We start from the raw sequence: 21,915 nt of genomic DNA, 5'->3' as shown, positions 1-21,915 counted from the left end.
TGGAGATTTATTCTTATCTAGGCTGTGATGTAAAGATCTGACTCCTTTCTGTTGACAGCCAATTGACTGAATTGCTTATCTTTTATTAGTGGGAAGAGGAGACCTTTATTCTAGAGAAGTGATTTTACTTCAGAGTTCACCTATCATCCTTTCATAGGATGGATAATATGAATGTCCAGGAGTACTTCAGATTGGGAAGAGAAAAGTGGGGTTCTTTTGGAGGGTTTGAGCTGCAATATTGGAACAGATCACAACTGTATCAGATGAAGGAAAAAAAGGCTAATGGAGAAAAACCAAGAATCAAACAGAAGGGATTGACTAGAATAGAATGTGCCTAGCTTGGCATGTCTTTCCCTGGCCTCAGGGCATTGGTGAGTTGCAGCTGTGGGCTATTAATGGAAGCTGAGAAATTAGGACAGAATGGAAGGGAAAAGTCAGTAAAGGGAAAAGAACCAGATAACACTAGTTAGACTTTATTGCCAAAAAAGAAGACAGAGGCCCAGGAAATAGAATCTCTGGCTTCTGGGAAAGAGGGCCCTTTCAAGGGGCAATTTAAGATAAGGATCTGTACACAAGAATTAGTGATGAAGATTCCCATGAATCCACTAAGAGTGAACTTGGACTCTATTTGTAGTATTTAGGCCTTAGAGAATTTGATGTGTTTCAATAGAGCAGAGATTTGGGATGTACAGAAGGAGTGAGGATTAAAATCATAGCTAATTTTCCTGAGTAATAAAAACTGGGCGTATGAATATTCATGAGCTTCATCTAGTCCTGGTTAAAGGAGGCAACCTGATTTGGTATTTTGACTGCATCTGCGGGATGAGGGGATTGTGAAAACTACTTGGCAAGGGCAGAACAAGGTTACCCGTCCTCAGCTGTTCATGAAAAGAGGATATTTTATCTGGCAGAGTGAGCAGCTAAAGCTCAAAGAGGTCTTTAAAATAAGAGCTACTGCTACATGTATTCTATAGCAGTGTTAGTGAACAGTAGGGTAGAATGTTGGGAATGAAGAACAAATACAAACTCAGTTGTCCCAATAAAGAGGAAGCAGGCACAGCTAGACTGGCTTCTGGAACAGAAGGAACAAGTGAAAGCAGTGGCAGGTGATGGTTCTTACTTTTTATTGACAGCCTACTGTGAACCAGGCATGGTGCTGGGGAAGCAGATTACCATCGTTCCTGCCTTCGTGTCTTACAGTCCAGTAGAGGAAGTAAGTGGTATGGGCATCATGCTTACGGAAGCATTGAGGGGATGAGACCTCAGCAGTCATAAAAGGAGCCTTCAGAGGTCAAGGAAGTCTTTTTAAAATTTTTTTTTTAACTTTTTTAGGAAAACAAATGCAATATCACCTGGAGATGGGAAAGAGTCTAGGGGTAATAAGGGAATTGGAGCTAGGTGTTGGGTCCAAGCGGGGAAGGGATGAATGACTAAGATGGGTATCAGGCAATCAAAAGAAAATCCAAAATAGGTAAAGCAGGTACTGCAAGAAGGGAAGTTGGCTCCCATTGTCAAGAGGTGATAAGTTAGCCAGCTTCTGAGGAGGTGGCCTTGTCTGTTATGACTTATAAACAGTCAAACATGGGGCACCACATCCTGGGTATAGACAAGCCAACACTGAGGCTGCTGAGATGCAAGAAGCCATGTGCAAGGGTGACGCTCAGCACCTAAATAGAGTAGAATAGATGTAAGGAAGGAACTTTAGCTTTTCAAAGAAAGCCTGAGGAAACTAAAGATGTTTGGAGTGGCAGGGAGCATAGATAAAGAATTAAACATGAATAAGCAGAACAAATGCTCATGATTTCAATTTCTAGAGCTCTGAGGGACATCTGGTAAACCAACACTGTCTTGGTGCCAGTGTTTGGGTTGAGGTCAGGGTAAGGGGTAGGCCCGGGGCTTGACAGCCTGTTATTTTGGGAAGGGCGCTAAGCATTTTGAAAGCCTTCCCTACCACCTTTGCAGAAAGGCCTATAGTGAAGGGATAGAGGCAGTGATGGGGTAAGGGATGGTGACACGCCAGCTTTAAATGAGTAAAACATGCATTGTGTTAAAGTTCATGTTAAGAAAAAGAATTATCTTCTAGGCTCAACTTGAGCTGTCTGAGGACCAACTCAGAGCCTTCCTGAGGAAGGAAAAACAGGATGCCTTGGAGAGAAAGGGATGACACAAGTATAACATTAGTGGTTAGGGTTTAGAGGCCCAGGGTCTTAAGGGCAGGTTTCTGGTAACTTTCCATCATCCAGCTGCCCTTGATTCACTGAAAGGATGAAGATAAAATAGGAAGAAGGTACATTTGTGTAGGATTTCACAAGGACATTCATGACCATCTTGGGGGGCCTTTTATATTGGTGTTCACCAGGGTCTTTTATGTCCTCATCTGTAAAACTGGGTTGATCTGTTCTGAAAACTCCTGTAATGTTTACTAGTATATCTGTCATTTAGATTCGTGCCCTCCAATACAGTAGCCACTAGCCATGTGTGACTAATTACAATCAAAACCACTTACTTCCTCATCACTACTACACACATGCCAATGTGGTTCATATCTACAGCTTTGAACAGTGAAGATAAATATAACATTTCTACCTTAGGCCTATTGGATGCTACTGACCCAGGTGTATGACCTGCTGTGTAGTAGCTGCCTTATAAATTGTTGCATGAGCAGTCCCTGGACTGTTAGTGATTGCTAGTAAGAGCCTTGGTTTCCACTCTGCCCTTTCCCTTTACTGGCCAACAGAGCCAAGAAAGTTGGAGGAACCCAGATTGGAGTCTAGGTGCACACAGTGTATAGGTGACCGTTGGACAACATAGGTTTTATCCGTGCGGGTCTATTTAGGTGGATTTTCTTCAGTGAATACAGTACAGTACTATAAATACATTTTCCGTATGATTTTCTTAACATTTTCTCTAGCTTTATTGTAAGAATACAGTATATAATACATACAACAAACTATGTTATCAATGAGTGGTCATCAGGCCAACAGTTAACTTTCTGGGGACTCAAAAAAAAACACTGATTTAAGCCTGTGCCCCTAACTCTCACATTATTCAAGGGTTAACCGTAATACTAAGGCTCTGGAGAAGACAAGATGAGGTATCTGGGTTAAGGCCAACTCTCAGTTCCCAAGATTGACCCTGAGCGGCTTGTCTGCCCTCTAGTTGCAAACCTGATGGCAGCACCCAGAGGTGTTGACCACTGGAGCAGGGGGCTGGGAAAGTGGGACTCATTGGGGCCTGGGAACACATTGACTTTCCAAGCTTCACCACTTACAGCATGAGGGAGCTGCACCCCATCTTTAACCGATCCAGAGTCAGCTTCTTATCACAGGAGAAGGTGAGTGGGTGAAGGGAACTTGAAGGGAAAACAGAGAGAGAGATGTGCTGAGGCTCTAGTTCTTCCAGAGGGTCAGTTATAGGAACCTCATGTGAAGGGAGATACTCTATGTTGGAGGGTAAGTATCCCTCATGGGTGGGAAGGTAGTCCACTGGGAGGGCTGTCAAGGGGCTGACTAGGTGTCCTGGCTTTGAGTCAGGGCCCCTGCTCCCCAGCATCTTGTACAGATCCACTAGTTGTCCTGTCTCTGCTATGAGAGCTTTTGAAGGTGGTAGGCTTGAGGCACTGTACCCTGTGTCTTCCTCAGAGGTGAAGTGACCTTGGACCCCTTGTCCTTTGTCCGGCCAGTTGGGGTGACAGGGATGTCTGAAGACTGGGGTCACTTGATGAAGGACTTCGGTGATGACCAGGGTCTCAGGTTCTTCAGGATTGGGCCATTCTGTCAGGAGCCTGTCCAAGGACAGCTGCGTCTTCTCCTGAGAAAGGGGAGGAAGAGGCTCATACAGCCATGTTACGTAAGTAGCCCTTGACAACTGACTTCTCCAGGGTTATGTAGCCTTGAAGGCTGCACTGCCTAGTTGGCTCAAGGTGGGACACTGGGCCGTTGACTTTGTGACAGGAGTGAAGCAGTTAACATTGGGAGGAAGACAGACAGGAGCCATGGACTCCTCAACCCCCCAGCCAGGGAGTGACTCGACTGGTCAACCTTCAGCCAGACTGTTTCTGAGGAGTCCAACTGCACTAGCTATTTCTCCAGGATAGAGGGTGAGGTAGGTGCAAAGGGAAGGCTGGGCTTACTCCTGTCTGGGGGAGGAGGCAGAGAAGACTTGCAAGAAGTCACACAAGAGCTAATCTTGAGAGAAATACTTTCCAAGTAGGGAGGTAACAGGCCAGGACTGTTCTGTTCTGGAACCTACTAGTTCTTTCTTTTGCCAGGCAAACTGAGGCTTTGGAAATCTGAGGTTGCCTAATGAGATCTTTAAAGGATGCTAATGAGTTTGGGCTTTGATTAAAGGTTCAGGGTAAACTGGAAACTGGAGTAATTCATTCTTTTTCCTCTATGGCTAATTTGTTACTTCTCTGCCTTCTCTTTGTCAATATCACATCAGTTACTAGCTCTTCAATGTCCTAATTCTTTCCTTTCCCATCTTATTGTGGATTCCTGAGTCCAAGTGCTTTATTAACATTTCTCTTTCTGTGCTTTATTGGGCTCTACCTACCCCTCAAAACTATCTTCCACACTGACTTCTTGATCTTTCTAAAGCAGAGTTCCAAAGCCGCTATCATATAGACTTGCATGTGCAGTGAAGCTTCTAGCCCTTAGATTGGTAGTGGTTCTTGCACCTTCCTCTACCTCCTCATGTCTCCGTTCAGAAACTATTTCAGGCACACCATCCTGGTCTTTTTAAACACATTTTTTCTCAGTGCCACCACCACACTGGGCGCTTCCACTGCCAACCTCCACCCTGCTTTTGTTGGCTGCACCATTTCCTGCTTGATGCCCTTCCTCTCTCATGAAGCCCCTCCTGATTGTTTCCTCCACTAGACTCCTACAACAGCAAAGAACCACTTTCAGGTTCTTGGCACATGATATTTTATACTGTCACTTTTTCTTTTTTTTTAACATGTCCATAAACCATCTACAATCAGGGATCATTCATGCCTTAAGAGAGGGGTAGGATGACAAAAAATAGCCTTAGGACAGGGGAAACCCTGAGGACTAGTCCCAACTCCGAAACTCTACAGCTTGGGGAAACTCCATCAACTTCTCTGGCCTTTGTCCTCATCTGTCAAATGCCAAATTGTATAAGAGTGCTTAGGTCTAGATTGGCCTCTGATGTCCCCTTCTTTCCTCGAGCATGGCAAGATTCCAACAAGTGACTGATGGTGCTGTCTCAGGACAGACTTCTGCAAAGGACACTGACAAGCTAGAGGGTAAGTGTGTGTTTCTTTTTTGGGAGTGTGCTCTTTTCTGATCATTACCCAAACTGGCCATGGCACAGTGGTCTGGCTTGGTAGATGGTCTTTAGCTCAGGGAAGCGGAGCTAACAAAGCACTGCTACCCCAGGTGTGGGAGAGACTACACAGGATGCGGAAATGGTTTTTTTTTTTTTTTTCATAAGGTGAGGCATTTGCTATGCCTTCTTGAAGGCTTTGACAGTATTGATAGAGCCTGCTCCTTCGAGCTTGTACAAAGCAGGGCCCCTGGCTAACAAGTCCTGGGGTAAGGCCTCTGAGACCACCATTAGTTCGGGTACCTCATGGACACGGTTTAGTTTCTACAAACTCAAAATGGAGAACATCCCCGTAATCCCCTTTATGATTTGGCCTTTTCTCAAGAGCTTGAAGACATGTTATATTTTAGACACATCTTAAAACATCTTAAAAAGTGGTAAGGGGGATCTAAGGCCTGGGAGCTCAAAGAATTCTGAGAATTTTGTTGGAGGTGAAAGAATATTGTTTCTAATGTTTGCCTCAGCCTATTACCAGGAGAGCAGTTTGGGTCTTTAAAAACAGTCCACCCACTTCAGTGGTCAAGTGACACGGAGTTCTGAGGCTGCCTCAAGGCCATCATCACAGATGCCATGTTTAAGCTAAATTTTATTTTCTAATTTACCAGTTATTTTTGCAAAAGATATATATGCACATAGTTTTGTTAAAGTTTGAAGAAACTTTGTAATGAAAATTAAGTGACCCTCTTAACCTCCAACCCGCTACTCAAAGGCAGCCAGCATTATCAGTTTCATATGTAGGCTTCCAGAAATATCCTCTACACATGCTGCAGTTGTGTGTGTATATAAAATCTCCCTCCTTTTTATACAAATGAGAACCCATTTTAGACAACTGTTACAAACTGTTTTTTTCACCTTCAAGTATCTTAGGGATTTTTAGACATGTGGATCTCTCTCTTTTTTTAGTAGTTGCTTAAATCTTGTTGTATAGATGTACCCACGTTTAATCTGCTCCCCTGGTAGCAGGCTATATTATGCCCAGTTTTTTGGCTTCTATTTATAATGCTACAATGAACATACTTACACTATACAATTTTGGACACATGGATGGCAATTTCTATTATCTTTTCCCTGTGTTAATGTCCCTAAACCTTTGTGTGTCTGTCTTAGCATTTCTTCTAGGTTTTTACGGCTTTCCTAGGCCCTGCATGCCTCTGTTTCTCCTCATTCCCAACCAGAGGCAGACAGAGACCATGACGCCAAAGCTACAAGTTTGGGAGCCAGGTGTCCGAGACTGACCCAGAGATGCTTCCCACTGTGCTATTTCAGGCTCTTAGGACGTGGGACTGTGGAATCTCAGCATTGGAAGAGAGAGATCTTAAAGCTCAAATGATGCAGCTTCTCGTATTTGAATCATCTCTGCCACCGGCAACAGCATCCTTATTGAGTGTGTGCGCGTAGGTCATCACAAGATTGCCACCAAGTTAGGGCCCAGTGTGTGAATACCTCTTCAGTTAGCCTGTTCAGCTCAGAGGTGCTGACTGCTAGAAACACTCCCCTCACTTATGCTTAAAGATCTTTTAGAGCATACAATATAATGGCAGATAGAACATCCTACTTGTATGTGAATCCAGGACCCACCATTTACTAGCCAACTGGTGTTGGGCAAGTTACTTAATCCTCTGTCCCTCAGTTTTCTCATCTTTGAAATGAGGATAATAGTGCAACCTCCTAGAGCTGTTGTATGGATTAGATTTTAATGCATGAAAAGGGTTTTGTTTTTTAAAGTGCCTGCTATATAAAAGCTATAGATATACCTCATTTTATCCTGCTTGGCTTTATTGCACTTTGCAAATACTCTGTCTTTTACAAAATGAAGGTTTGTGGCAACCCTGCTTCAAACAAGTCTACTGGCATCATGTTTCCAACAGTATTTGTTCACTTTATGTCTTTGTGTCACATTTTGGTAATTCTTGCAACATTTCAAACTCTTTCATTAATATATTTGTTATGGTGATATATGATCAGTGATTATGACTAGCAGAAAACGCAGATGAGGATTAGAATTTTTTAGTAGTAAAGGATTTTGAAATTAAGGTATGTATATTGTGTTTTTAGACAGTACACTGCACACTTAATAGACTTCAGTGTAATATAAACATAACTTTTATATGTACTGGGAAACCTAAAAATTCTTTTGACTTTATTGCAATATTCGCTTTATTGCAGTGGTTCAAAACTAAACCAATAAATCTGAGGTATGCCTCAGATAAATATATATAAACATATGAATATATTATTTAATAATACAATTATATACTATGTTATATATAATTATCATGTATATGACATATATATAATTAAATATATGTCTACATATATAAAAACTGTTGTTACTGTTCTTGCTACTGTAACTTAATAGGGACAAAATACCTCAATAGTGAAATATGTCAAGTGTGAGTCTTCCTGGGAAGAAAGTGAACGACCTTTGCCTTGTATGACCCACGTGCATTACACGGCATTTTACTTAATCCCCACACCAGTTTACATGGGAGATACTGTCCATTCCTGTACAGAGGGTAAAACTAGGGCTCAGTTCATCAGGCAAGTTGCCCAAGGGCCATCCGCCATAGTAAGTAGCAGAGGTGGGGTTTGCACCCAGACTTTATTTCAAAGGCACTAACAGTAGTGACTTCAGTTCCCACTGAGGCAGACATGGCTGAAACCCGCTCTCTGAGCAGCAGCTGGTACCACTGGCTTCTGGCCTGAGGAAGGGTGTGGATGAGAGAATGTGCTGTGTAACTGAGGAGGAGAATCTTGGAGGAGAATGGCTATGAGGTGTGAGGGAGAGTGTGGGGCTGCCAGGGTGCCGGGCAATGGGAAGAATACTGGCATACTGTCTTCCTCCCCTTTGCTCCCCTGAAATGCACAGTCCTGCTTCATGTTCAGATGCCTCCAACTCCCAGAACACCCACCCGAGATGACCATCTTGCCCACGTGAGCTATTCTCACCTCCTCGGGCTGTGCAGCAGTGCCCTTCTCATCCTTTAGTCTCCGCTCTCCCATCTGCCAGCTGAGCAGCCTCTCCTTGAAAACCTTTTCCTTACACAATGGAATGACTTACTGGCTTTCTGCCAACACCAAAATAGTCTGAGCTCTATTTATCTGTTCTATGCTCAGGACAGGAAATGTCACGGTAAAACTCCAATTCTCTTGAATTTGGATGAGTCAAGCTAGTGCTCAGCAAATGGCAAAAACACTTGCTTTTTAAATTTCTTTTGAAGTAGTTGAGGTGAGGAGGGGAGCATAAGGCAGAGAGAGGAATGAAAAGCTATGGGTCTTTTTGGTCGTAAGCTTCAGAAAATTCTGTGCGTGGGAGTGGTGACTCAGTAACCTAGCACAGGGGCTCCATCTTATCCATAGGAACTAAGCACCTAGGTCTCCTTGTAACTAGAATGGTAAACCTGCATCACTGGAATCCCATCAACTCACCAGTAAGGCCTTATAACCTTACCTCCACAATGGGGTATTTCTTGGCCCAGGTGCTGTTCGCTGGGTCTGGAATTTCTTTACTACACCACTGAGGTCTGAGGGCCAAAAGAAGAACAAATACCCTATAGATAAAAAAAAAAGACATCTGGTTAAGTGTGCCCACAGTGGCATGGAGGCATTGGTTCTTAGTGCACTGATTTCACTGAAGAGGCAGTTCAGTATAGGGGTATGCAAATGAGTACCATAAAAACCCTGAAGGAGAAAGATGATGCATCATGCAAGGCTAGACTAGTTTTCTGTGGAGTTTGGATAGATGATAGACTCATGATGCCGCTGTTTGGGGTTTGCTAAATAAACTATGAAACTTTTACTCAGTGTAATGTTTAGCTGTCACTATCCAGCCATGCATGCATTCCGCAAACATTGATGGAAGCCCCAGCGTGTGATGAGCACGTGCCACATACTGGGGGTGGAGGAGCAAACAGGAAGACATAGTTCCTGTCCGTGAGGAGCTTACTACTTAGTTTATAATGTTTATAAAGTGTTTGCAGTAACAGGTAAACTATTATGCTAAAAGTAAAAACAAAACAAAACCAAAAAAACCTTAAAAAGCAAAACAAGATACAAATGGCATAAGTAGTTTGAACATAAATGTATTTTTTAAAATGCCTAGAAAAAAAAACATAAATAATCCAAACTGTTAACAGTAGTTGTATTTGATAGAAGAAATATGGGTCTTTTTTCTATCATTTCTGGGTTTCTGAAAATATTTTAAAATTGTTTACATTACTTTCGTGACATGGAAGGAAAAAAGTCCTAAATATGTTTGTTATAAATGCATGTGACTTAAACTTTTATTTTTAAAAAATTCAAAACTAATATGAAACATTTTTTAAGAACTAGCTTTAAAAGCGTTGATGTTTAATAAGAATGGATGTTTAGCCCTTTGAAGCAAGAGATAGGCCCATGTAACGGGTTTTTCTCCAAACGAATGTGAGCAGATCATACAGATGAGGACAGTGCCCAAGGGATGGTGGGCCAATAAGGTGGAAGAAAACTGGGTCCCTAATGACTGTGTGGAGCACAGCTGCCAACCAACATGGATGACTCACCTCAGGACTGTTCCGTGGGAGAGAAACTCTTTTATTAAAGCCATATATCTGGTGACTTTTTTTTTAAACAAAAAAGTCTTCACCCTAACTGATAATATTTCCCTCAAGAAGATGAGTTTGATCCTACTTGACTATTTGAATTAAACTTTTTCAAAGTTTACCTAAAGAGAGCGGTGCTTTGAAGTATCTGTCACACAAGGGAGCTTCAATAAATGTAAAGCCTTTCAGACAAGTTCAATGGCTAGTAGAATGACTTTGAGCTAGTTTTATTTTGACCTCTTCTCTTACTTTACACATTTGAAGAAATCTCTGTATTGAATAACTCTAGAAGATTCGCTTTACAGAATACCCGTTTAAAGAAATTGTAGAAAATAGTTAAACAGAACTACAATCACCTGTTATTCTAGCCCGTGATAGAACCACCATTAATATTTTGGTGCATTATCCTTGGGTCAGAGAGTGTTAATCACTACCCAATACTCCTTTACCCTCTTCCTTAGGAAGAGGACCCTGATATACTGGGATGACAATGAGCCCAGATGTAAGACCACAATTTTTGTCTCCTTTGCCCCACCAAGTTCTGGCCAATGAGATGTAACCAAAAGTGTCCTGACTTCTTCAGTAAAGTGTCTTGACTTCTTCACATAAAGGCTCCGGAACAGGGAAGTGTGGGCACCTTTCTTCCCCCTGTAGTTGTAGAATGCAGGCATGATGGCTATGGTCACTGGACCATGAAGTGAGCTTGAGGATGGAAGCCAAGAGAGGATAGTGGCACAAAATGACAAAAGGAGCCTAGATCCCTGATGACTACAGAGCTACTACACCAGTCCTCGACCTGAGTTTACTTCCTTAACTTGGGTGAGAAACTGCCAGCCAGTTTAAGTCCTATAATCGGCTTTTTATGTTATACAGAAGCAAATTTAATGCTAGCTGATATATCTTGCATATGGGTATGTGTGTGTGTATGTACTTTTTAAAAGATGAAGTTATGTAATTCTTTGCAATTTTTTAACATGTAATATTGCAAATATTATACCATTTAATTTTCTTCTATCTCTTTAATGGCTATAATATGCCATACAGCATGAGATATATTGTGATGTAGGAAACCAGTCCCATATCACTGGGCATGTAGGTTCTTTCAAATTGTTCTCCATTAATGAACAATAATTCAGTGAACATATCTGCCACTAAATATCTGCATATACTTATGATATACTTAAAATAAATTTCTACTTAGGAATTGCTAGATCATAGGTTCTAATTTTTTTCAAAAAATTTAACATATACTGCTGTCCAAGAAAGTTGAATAAATTTAGTCTGCTACCAGCAATGTTTGAGAAAGCCCATTTCTTTGACCCATAGTGGCAACAGCTATTATCATTTTTAAAAAAAAGTTACTGAAATTGGAAAATGTAACCAACTCACTTTTGCCGGAAGTAACGCATTGAGAAAATGCCCACTATGACGACAGCAATGCAAATGCTTGGTGCCACAAACACACTCCAACTGGTTTTACCTGAAAAGTTAGCAAACCCTGTGACTGAGTTATCTGCCACGAACATCTAAAAATACTGTTGCGTGAACCCTCTGGCACCTCCCCACAGCTACTGTTTAGCTGGGCTCAGGAACAAGGCCAACTTGTTTTTGTCCCTTCGGTTAGGGAGAAGGAGTCCTAAGGGGACCGGCTCTATGGTTCTCAGGAAGGGACTCCAGCCCTACAAGGGCTCCTTCCTCTTAACAGGGGCAGAAGGAGAAGGGGGTGTGGTATACAAAGCGCTGGCTGTGAACTGGGAGCCCTGAGTTCTAGTCCTGGCTTTGCCGCTGACTGCTATGGGATCAGTGGACTTCAGATTCTTGATCTATAAAAGGTGAATGATGACGTCTACCTTACGGGTTGCTGTGAAGATTAGTGATGGTACATATTAAAGCACATGGTGATGTATCTGAACAGAAGCAGCCCCTGAGAAATGGTATCACTGGTTTTATCAAACCACTGGAAAAGCCTTCTGTCTTTCTAGGGTCTCTGAAACTGTTCGGATTCCTTGCTATGAATGTGTACTCAGCTATGTGTCAGGATTCTCCATTACTTCATCCAGTTATTGAGTATTAATGCATCAGGCCCTCTTAGGTGCTGGGATGCAGACGTCACTAGGCCATGGGCTCTGCTGTCGTAAGTCATGAATCTAGTCCGGGAGACAGATGTGTAAACATGTAAACAAACCATGATGCCATGGGGTATACATTAAAAAAGGCACGTACGAGGCAGTGTAGCAGGGATCGGCATGGGAAACGACATCCAAGGCAGCTCAGGATGTCCTCCCAACGGCACGATGTGAAAAGCGACAGATCTGAAGGATGGAGCCAGCAGAGCAGACAAGTTAGGGAAGCAGACTAGACAGAGCTAGGCGAAGGCATGGAAAGAAGAAACAGTGCTGCACATCGGGCAACCGCAGGTAGTCTGGCCTTGCTTTCCAGGATAAATGATGAGCATGTGGCAGAGGACGAAGCCAGACAGATGAACAGGAGCAGATCATACAGGGCTTGGAAACGAAGCGGTTTGAATTCCGGCTTGAAGGCCCTTGGGGAACCACTGACGGGAGCCGCAGGAGGCCGACTGTCAGCGTGGAGCAGGCGTCTTGCAGAAAGATTCTTCTGGCTGTGTGCAGGACAGGTGGAGCTGGGGGCAGGGGAGGGAGGATGAGCAGGGAAGGATGAGAGGCCGCAGCCCTGCCAGCCCCCCAGAGATGTGTGTCACCAGGGCTGGAGGGGGGTGGGGAGCTGACGCAGGCAGCTTTGCTACCTCTCTGCACAATCAGCCCCATCTGACATTTCTGTAGCATCTGCCTTCCTTCCTGGGCAGATGGGACAAGTCTGGGGTACCACAGGTAGAAAAATGCTGGGTCGTTAATCCAATTAATTGCTCACAAGTTAGCTTTCACTGGAGTACTAAAGGATGGGGTTTGTCAGGCTTCCCAGCGGAGAAGTACCTGGCATAGAACAACAAAGTCCTGAATGATGGTTGCGGAGGAAGAACAGCTGGTTTCATGCTCGGAGCAGATGCAGAAGGTGCTGCCCGAGAGAACAGCACAACTTAGCCCGCGGAGGCAAGCCCATGTGAGCTATGTCACTTCTGTATATACTCCGATTCAACCGAAGTCACTAAAACCTGAGTTTGAATTGTCATTCTACCACTTGCCACTTCCATGTCTTTGGGTAATCTTTCTGTACCTTCTGGGCCTTATAAAAAGGCATCCTAATCCCCTATTCCTTTATTCATTTTTGAATTGAGTGCTTCCTGGTACTGTGGCCAGGTACAATCGTGTAAAGCAGACACCTTACGTGGCAGTGGTCAGGATTAAATGAGTAAAAGTATGTGTTACGCAGGTTGAATTGTGTCTTCCCACCCCAAAAATCCATATGTTATTCTAACATCCAGGACCTCAGAAAGTGACTGTATTTGGAAATGGGATCATTGCAGATGGAATTAGTTAAGATAAGGTCAGGATGTAATAGGGTGGCCCTGATCCAGTATGACTGGTGTCCTTATAAAAAGAGGAAATCTGAACAAAGACACATACAAGACGAATTCCATGTGAAGAAAAAGGCAGAGGTCTATAAGCCAAGGAACACCAAAGACTGCCCCTCAGCTGGAGGGGAGAATTCTATGAGCTGATTCTCTCATAGACTTCGGAAGAAACAACCCTGCTGACACCTTGAACTCATGACTTCCACCTTCCACAACTGTGAGAATATCAATTTCTATTGTTTAAGCCACTCAGTTTGTGACGCTTTGTTACAAGGGCCCCGGCAAACAAATACAGTATGCAAAGCACTTAATTCAATGACCGGTGCATGTAACTATCTGATATGCACTAGCTGCTATGATTATTATTGAGATTATTCCCATTGGTCATTGGAACAGATATTTAGTGAACAAGTACCATGTGCCGGGCACCGTCCTAGACCGCAAAGATAAACAGATACCAGTTCCTGCCTATTGGATTCAGAGTTTCGAACAGGCGTCAAATGTAGTGCATTATGAAGGAATTATGGAGGTGCATTTGGGAAGGCTTCCTGGAGGAGGAAACATTCAGGCTGAGTTTTGAAAAATAGGTACTATCTCCAAGCATACCATGAAGTGGTAGGGTACTCCAGTTAAAGGAAACAGCAAGTGCAAAGGGGTAGCAGCGAGAAAGTAATGAATGAATTAGAGAAACTGATCATCTCTATGCCAGTCGTAGTGGGAGTGTATACCCATGTAGGAATCCAGGGTGGATGCACCACCTTTAAAGTTGCTTCTTACCTTGCAGACAAAATTCCCTCTTGTTTCCTGGCGGGCTTTCACCAGCAGCTGTCAGAGCTGTCATCCATAGGACATATGTCACTCTGGGCTGCAGGCTGTCTATTGAATGTGAATTTGGGGATACCCTATAGGGAATTTCTGAAAGGATAAAGATAAAAGAAGAAAGGCACGTATTAAAGGAAATATTTGAATGTGAGCTTTTACTTATTTTTGTTGCTGTTGTTATGCTTTATTTAATTTGAAAGAGAAAAGCACGTTGCGGTTTTAAAATGGTCCTAATTCATCAGTACTTAATACTTTAATTGGCCCTAGATACTGTCATTTATGGAGGTCCTACTTCACAGCATACCTAAATAATTATATTTTCTGTGGTAAAATCTTTTGAAAGAACTTTTATCATTCTACTTTTTTTTTTTTTTTTAAAGATTTTATTTGAGAGACAGAGTGTATACGCATGCCTGCTCTCCCTGGAGCACAAGGGTGGGGAGGGGCAGAGGGAGAGGGAGAAGCATACTCCCCGCTGAGCAGGGACACCCAGGCGGGCTCCATCCCAGGGAATCATGACCTGAGCCAAAGGCAGACACTTAACAGACTGAGCCACACAGGTGCCCCTACCATTCTGCTTCTGAAATTATTTAGCTGTAGTAACTCATTTTATTTCCTATGACTACAGTGTTTCCAACATTTTAAGATATATTTGAGAACTTTTGGGGAGGAAATTAAAGACACAAATTGTTTTCCATGGAATTTTTAAGCAAGCTAAGTTCAGCAGTTAATGAAATAGTTAAGTAACGTTAATTTTGATTTTCTGCTTTTTTTGGTAGGCTCTGGACACGGGTCTTTAATGGGTTTAATACGATGATCTACTTTAATATGACATAAAATCTAAAAGTGAGAGCAATGGTACTTAGATTTACTCAGGAGTTTAAGCCTAGACTATCAGTCCCTTTTGCTCTCAACACTCCCGCAGAGTCTCAGCAGGGAAGATTTTGGGTTTTGATATCATTTTTCTCCTCCTGCAGAACGTAGGCAATCTTCTCCAGCGATCTGCTGGCTTTGAGTTTTGGAGTGACTTCTCAAAAGCTGGGGATGCGGGGGCAGGGGGACTACAAGGTCAAGGGCAGAACGTGGGCAGGAGCAGCCTGCGGGCTCTTCAGCGGACAGGCGCCTGTGCTGGTGATCAAGGTGGAAACCAGAACCCAGCACTTTGAGCCTCAACATCAGCTACCAGCTCACAAACCCCAGGGCAGGTCAGACAACGCTCCTGTTTGCTAAATTTATTTCAACAGTCACAAATATTTATTGAGCTTGTGCTCTGGACAAGTCACCAAGGATACAAAGGCACAGAATCTGCCTCAAAGAGCTCACCCTCGAGTGGGGAAAACAGACCTCTTATGATCCCATACCCCTGTTTACTATGGGTAACCAACAAGAAGGAGTCCTGTACTATCGTGGCCACTCCACGCAAAGGGGCTGAGGCCTGAGCAGATCGCTTAACAGCTGTGACTATCAGGGCAATTTCTGTATTAAACATCCTGTTGTGAAAACAGTACCATGTGGAAAGTGGCAAGCCAACTCTAACCTGACGAAGTTGCTTGCCCAGACTTAAGCAGTATGATGAAACTCAAAAATCTCTCCTTATTCCTGAGGCAGGAGAGTAAAACATTAATTTTGGAGAGACCTTCTGCTCATCTTGCTGCAGCAAAGCATCAGTGAGCGTCAGAGTCAACTGTCCGACTGCGTGAAGGCACCGTCGGCTCTGAGACCTCAGATTAGGAGGGAAGGGATCTGAATGGTTTGCTGGGCCAAAGAAGTTTACATGCAAACACACACACACACACATTTTTGAAGAACAAAAATAGTAACTCTGTGGAGGGAGCAGTGAGGTGGGTGATGGCCCCAGAAGTTTGGCTAGCAAAAGAGGTTGTGTTGAGTAATGGGAGAAAGAAGTCATGCCAGAAATACTGGTTCTGCTGCCTGGTCTGGACTGTGACCTCCAGCAGAGATAAAGGGGGGCATTCAATCCGCAGGGGTCTGAAACTTTAGGCCCAGGTGGTAAAACAAGGAGGCAGCATTTTGGGAGATGGGATAGCTGCCAGTCCTTTGAAAGGCTGCAGGTAGGAAGGTCAAGTGCTACAAGACAAAACAGCTGCGCGGACTGGAAACTAGTTCTAACCTAACAATCTACATTGGTTTACCAAAGTTGGGGGCCGTATTCACTCGTGTCAGTCAACAAAAACTGTACGAAGCACCTCCTGCATGCCTGGCTGTATTGTAGGTACAGGGAGACAACGGTGAGCAAATTGCCGTGGCTGCATCCTTCATGATGCTTAGAGTCCATTGACAAAAACAGCCCAGTAGTAACAAAGCACAACGTGTGCACAGGTAGAGACACACGCTCTTGGCGCCCACGGCAGTATCGGTGCGTTTCCAGAGGAGGGGCTGCGCAACAGAATCCCCTGTGCAAGGTACGAAAATGCAGATGCCCCACCCCAGCTGCACCCCTCCTTTCTGCTCCGGCAGCACCACATGCTCCTACCGCACTCCCCATCCCCCCTTCGTGCGTTTGCCTCAGGGGCAGCCCCAAGAGACAGAGGACAGGGCCGCTTCTGCCTTGGCCCTCCATCCTCCTCCTGTGTGTGTGATGCCTCTCTCTTGGGGGTCTTTTTCCCTCGTCCTCAACCTACGGCCCTCTACCACTCTCTAGAAACTGTACTTGTGGATTTGCTAATGATCTCTGGTTGCTAAATACAATAGGGATCTACCATCTCCCTTGGTGGACCGCCAGCTCTCTGAAGTTAGGGGACAGGTCTAATACATCAGTAAGTGCTTCCTGAACAAAAGGAAACTTAAACTGGTGTGAAATAGGATTTTGAATCTGCACCTCCTTTCAACTTATTTTAAAATGCCCTTACACAGGGGGCGCCTGGCTGGCTCAGTCCGTGGAGTGTACGACTCTTGATCTCAGGGTCTTAAGTTGGTAGAGATTACTAAATAAATAAATAAATAAAACTTAAAATGCCCTTACATAGACTTTAGACTCATCAGATTTGTAGTAAAATAAGGTAGAGATTTTCTTCAACATGTACAAGAGTAGCTTTAAGAACCAACTGACTGTGTTGGTTGTTAAGAGGCATCGTGGCTTAAATTCTGCTAAAACGACAACTGGGGTGGGGGGAAGAAGCACATTTCACACAGAGAACTCCAAATGGCCCACAAAGAGGTCAATGAAGTCATCAGGTTCTCGGGTGCACTTCCGAACTGACTTACCCTGACAGGCCCAGTAGGAAGCAGCCGTGTTCGATGATAGATTCTACTAATCAATGGTGGGTTAGTTAAGTGACTGCTTGCAAGGCCTTATAATAGAATTCTACAGAGCTGTTAAAAAGGAATGATGCAAATCCACACGGACTGATCTGGACCGATAGATTAGTGAGAGGTAAAAAGCGAGATGTAGATCAGAATACAGATGAAGATCCCAAATACATGCTTGACACGTGCATTAAGTTTTTTCTGGAAGAACATGTGAAGAACTGCTATAGCCTAAGAATGGAGGAAGAATTTCCACTGTATAGCTTTCTGAACGATTTGAATGTTTTTTTTACCACGTGCAAGTATTATTGATATAATAAAAATTAACTAGCATCAAGAGTCATAACTTTCAGAAAAGCAATACTGACGATCTTCTAAGGTCAAGAGAAAGGACCATCCTGTACAGTTTCCCAGGTAAAAGTCACTCTGGCAGACAGCTGGCACCTACATCTCAGGGTGGCTTTGCTGCATTCTCCCTGACCTAACAGCTCTCATGAAGGAATAAAAATATTGCTTCTTTATGATAAATGCTCCTGAAAGAAAGCCAGCGGCTTATGAAATAAAAAGAAGGTCAAGCCAGAAAAAAAAAACCACGACTCTGAATAAATCAAAGATTAGAACATGAAATCTGGCAAGCGACTTGGAGCTCCAACATAAATGAGAGATGAAATCATTTGAGATAATGTCCCAGCCAAAATTTAATTGCTTTCATTTTAGAGTTATAGAATAATTATAGGTCATAAGAAGTTACTTAAACTGTATTGTATTTTACCCATTTTAAGGAGAAAATAATATGCTATGATAGTATTTGCAAATGTGGGGATTCAAAATTTCTCCCAACTCAACCCTTGCAAACCTCAAGGGTCTCTATGATAGTATTCAAGTGCTGTTATTGCTTTTTGAAATGCTATCTCCCCATGTGAGCAGCTCCTGAGAGCCTAGTTCATTACCTTCACTTCTTCAATTTGCTTGGCACATAACACATTCAGTAACTCTGTGTGCATGTGTGCATTTAGATATTTTATTTTTCTTCATTCAGTTAATTTCACAAATATTTACTGAGCACCTACTACGTGCCACTCACAGCACTAGCACCTGTGTGTAAGTATGCACATGCGTGTAGTTATGTGTCCCCGACACCGAAATAAAAAAGACCCCACTGCATTTGTTTCTCACACATACCACAAAGTTGAGGCTGAGAATTGGAGTCCTGTTCCTTCCAATATATTCTATAATGGAGGAGGCAGCCCATTTGCTCCTGGGCTGGAACTTCATTCCATGAAATTAATACACTCCCCTTTTCCTCTGAGATGGCGTTAATGTGGGGGCCACTCAGTGGTGCTGCAAAGTAGAACACAGGAGGCTTTCGTCACCCTCCAAATCCAAACTGTCGAAATAAAGCAAAACGTGGCAAAAAGTCCCAAGACTCACCTTTGTGTTTAGAGTTAGCCCGGATGGAGCTGCCTCCTCTCTGGTCCCCCGACAGCGCATACACGCTGATTTCATAGCAGCTATAGGGCTTTATGTTCTCTGCAGGGAAAAGGGAGTTCTTACAACAGGTTTGGCATCATGTATGAGTCACTAAAGGGAGACCGTTAAGTATCTGATATGGATGCATTCAAGGCACTTCTTTGCTTTCTTTAGTTTGAAGATAGTTCAAGTACAGTCCAGACTGAGGGTAAAGGGATGACCTAAGTCACGAAATCTCAGCATCCGGTTTGCCACATTGATGGCTTCTGGAAGCCACTGCCCCCACCTCCCAACTTCACCTCCTGGTGAACAGACAGGCCAACCTGAAGTGTCTTTCCAGGGTCATCACGATTAAGGAGACAAAAGCTATTGCACTTCCAACAAAGATTTAAATATAACCACACAGACTGCTTTTGAAAGAGAACTCACTTTCAAGAAAAAAACCTCATGGACTTCTACAAACAAATCATTTGCTGTTTACAGAGAAGTGCGGCTGGAGGTTTGCAGCCACAGAACCGGGACAGCTCTTCTCACTCCGGACATGCTTAGCGGGATTGGCCCCATGTGGCTGAGACTAACTGGGCGCACTCAGGGCAATCCAACCTCTCCTTCTGTCCCTCCTTCCCTGCGTTCCCCTCGGTGCTCCAGTCAGATTGCACCTGCCTCACAGCCGGGAGATTAGAAGACACCTGGGAATGTTACTGCTACTTGCTAGCTTTTAAAATGCCACACTTTGCAGTTTTCTGTCTGTCATGATGTTGGCTGGCAAGCTGCTCATTCCTGTCAAAACTCCTTATTTCCATGAGTTTCAGATTCTACTTCCTGTAAAGAAAAGACCCTTTTCATGGATATTGCCCATGACAGATCTTTAAATGTCCAAGGAAATTTAAAGGGAAATGAGAGAGAATCGCTACCAGGCAACTATAGGGCATATGGTCAGCGTAAGGACTCTCTCCCACAGTGTTTAATGCCCTGCCATAGGCCGATCGGGTCCCCTCCACTGACAATTGATGAGGGCTTAACATTTCATTTTTGAGGAAGAGGAATTTTGTATCACAGAATAATTTACTCAATCATGTTTTATATGAAAATCCATTGTCCCTTAAATAGTTCAGCAAGTACCCTACATAAAGCTCAGATGTGCAACCAGCACTGTCAGAAGAGACCACGAGGAGATTCAAACCCATGCCATGGTGAGTTCTCATTTGTATTCATGAATCAAGTGATATGGAGAAAAGGACACAGTCAGCTTAGCCAGTCATCCAAAGATTCTTCGCGGTGGCATGCAGACCCAGAAGCTGAAAGGGCAACACGGAACATGGAATCATGTTTCATTTGGGAGAGAGTTGGGCCTGGCTGCTGTCTCTAGTCCTGCAAGCAGCCGACCAACCACCGTGCTTGTGCAGGTGTGGGAATTCCAGATGAGCTCATTAAGCAAATAGTATCGTTGCATTTTGCCATGCAAAACCTGAGTTCAGGGCAGAGGCTGTGGGCTTCCTCTTGTGAACACGCTACCCTTAAAGGAGGAGGGAACAAAGCAGGGTTCCACAACTTAGCTGACATTTCCCTTTGCAGGAAGAGGAGAGCCCTAACAAGCTTATTCCCTGGTTTGGACCTTAGGGACTCCTGTTTTATTGGCTAATTCTTACACATACACGCCCTAATCATTAGCTTTCAAAAATTCATCTCAAAACTTCCTCAGCTTTGCTGTCCCGTGTACAACGTCCACATTTCTAAGATCTTTATCTCTTTCTACAGGCTGGCCCCAACTTCCGGGCTCATTTCCCACTACTCCTGTGCATACATATATATCTGGCACCCTTGGGCAAAGGCTCTGACTCCATGTTTATAAACTACCTCTTTGGTGGGTTTTTTGCAGAAAGCTGTTTTCACCTAATAAGTATGGGAGAAGACACACATTTATGACCAATAATGAGGAGTGATCACAGAGGAAATACAGTGGAAGCATGCAGAAGAGGGACCCTATAGAAGAGAATGTTATTACGATTACTATTATTATTGTAAAGTAGGCTCCACACCCAGCATGGAGCCCAGTGCGGGGCTTGAACTCACGACCCTGAGATCAAGACCTGAGCTGAGATCAAGAGTCAGATGCTTAACCAACTGAGCCACCCAGGTGTCCCTAAATGATTCCCACATTAAAAGTTCCAGACCCCTAATGACTTGCTCATCTTCCTCTGACGTTCACTGGGTTATCTAGACAACACTATCTTCAGGTATAGTGATGACAACTGAACACAACCCACGAGAAGTCTGAACAGCTAAACTGAAAGAGATCCATGGTTAAGGGCTAGCTCACATACTGTTTTGTGGTGTGTTCTGCTCATTTCATTTGTCTTTTTTTTTTTTTTAAGATTATTTATTTATTTATTTGACAGAGAGAGAGAGAAAGCCAGAGAGAGAGGGAACACAAGCAGGGGGAGTGGGAGAGGAAGAAGCAGGCTCCCAGTGGAGCAGGGAGCCCAATGCGGGGCTCGATCCCAGGACCCTGGGATCACGCCCTGAGCCGAAGGCAGACGCTTAACAACTGAGCCATCCAGGCGCCCCTCATTTCATTTGTCTTGTCTCCATAGGCAGGGTATGCGTATCCTCTCAGGCAGGTGTAATGATGGCCATGGCGTCATAAAATATTATAGAATTTAGAGTTTGAAACCTATGAGAATCTTAGCCCTGTCAAGTATAATAACAACAGTGACAGCTAAATTATCAAGTACTTAAAATGCGTGAGGCACTGTTCACAATGTTTTCTCTACGTTTATTCAGTTAGTCCTCACAATAACCCAATGAGGTAAGTATTACTATTTTCCTCATTTGACAGATAAGGAAACTGAGGCAGAGAGAAGTTAAGTAATTTTCCATAGGTCACACAGCCTTAAGTGACAGAGACAGGGCTTAAACCCAGATAGTTTGGTTGCA

The 21,915-nt window shown here is 43.5% G+C and overlaps 1 protein-coding gene across 4 annotated transcripts in view; it reads right to left on the bottom strand.

The window, feature by feature from the left end:
• Positions 1-2,895: 2,895 nt before the first annotated feature.
• IL12RB2 (interleukin 12 receptor subunit beta 2) overlaps positions 2,896-21,915 on the bottom strand; it is a 74,960-nt gene continuing 55,940 nt past the window's right edge. For 2 of the 4 annotated variants that reach the window (XM_034653652.1, XM_034653651.1), the window contains exons 11-17: positions 18,940-19,038; positions 18,691-18,849; positions 14,197-14,334; positions 12,430-12,570; positions 11,319-11,409; positions 8,801-8,900; positions 2,896-3,810 (exon numbers count right to left, since the gene is read on the bottom strand). In XM_034653652.1, coding sequence (XP_034509543.1) covers positions 3,268-3,810; positions 8,801-8,900; positions 11,319-11,409; positions 12,430-12,570; positions 14,197-14,334; positions 18,691-18,849; positions 18,940-19,038 — 1,271 coding nt within the window. In that variant the 3' untranslated portion in view covers positions 2,896-3,267. The remainder of the gene's footprint in view (positions 3,811-8,800; positions 8,901-11,318; positions 11,410-12,429; positions 12,571-14,196; positions 14,335-18,690; positions 18,850-18,939; positions 19,039-21,915) is intronic. The other 2 variants (XM_011228353.3, XM_019802517.2) reach the window with 2 other exon arrangements.

The sequence above is a fragment of the Ailuropoda melanoleuca genome, chromosome 2 (assembly GCF_002007445.2).
Source record: "Ailuropoda melanoleuca isolate Jingjing chromosome 2, ASM200744v2, whole genome shotgun sequence".
Lineage (NCBI taxonomy): Eukaryota > Metazoa > Chordata > Mammalia > Carnivora > Ursidae > Ailuropoda > Ailuropoda melanoleuca.
The sequence above is the reverse complement of the archived record's forward strand: the minus strand, read 5'-3'. Positions and strand labels throughout refer to the sequence as shown.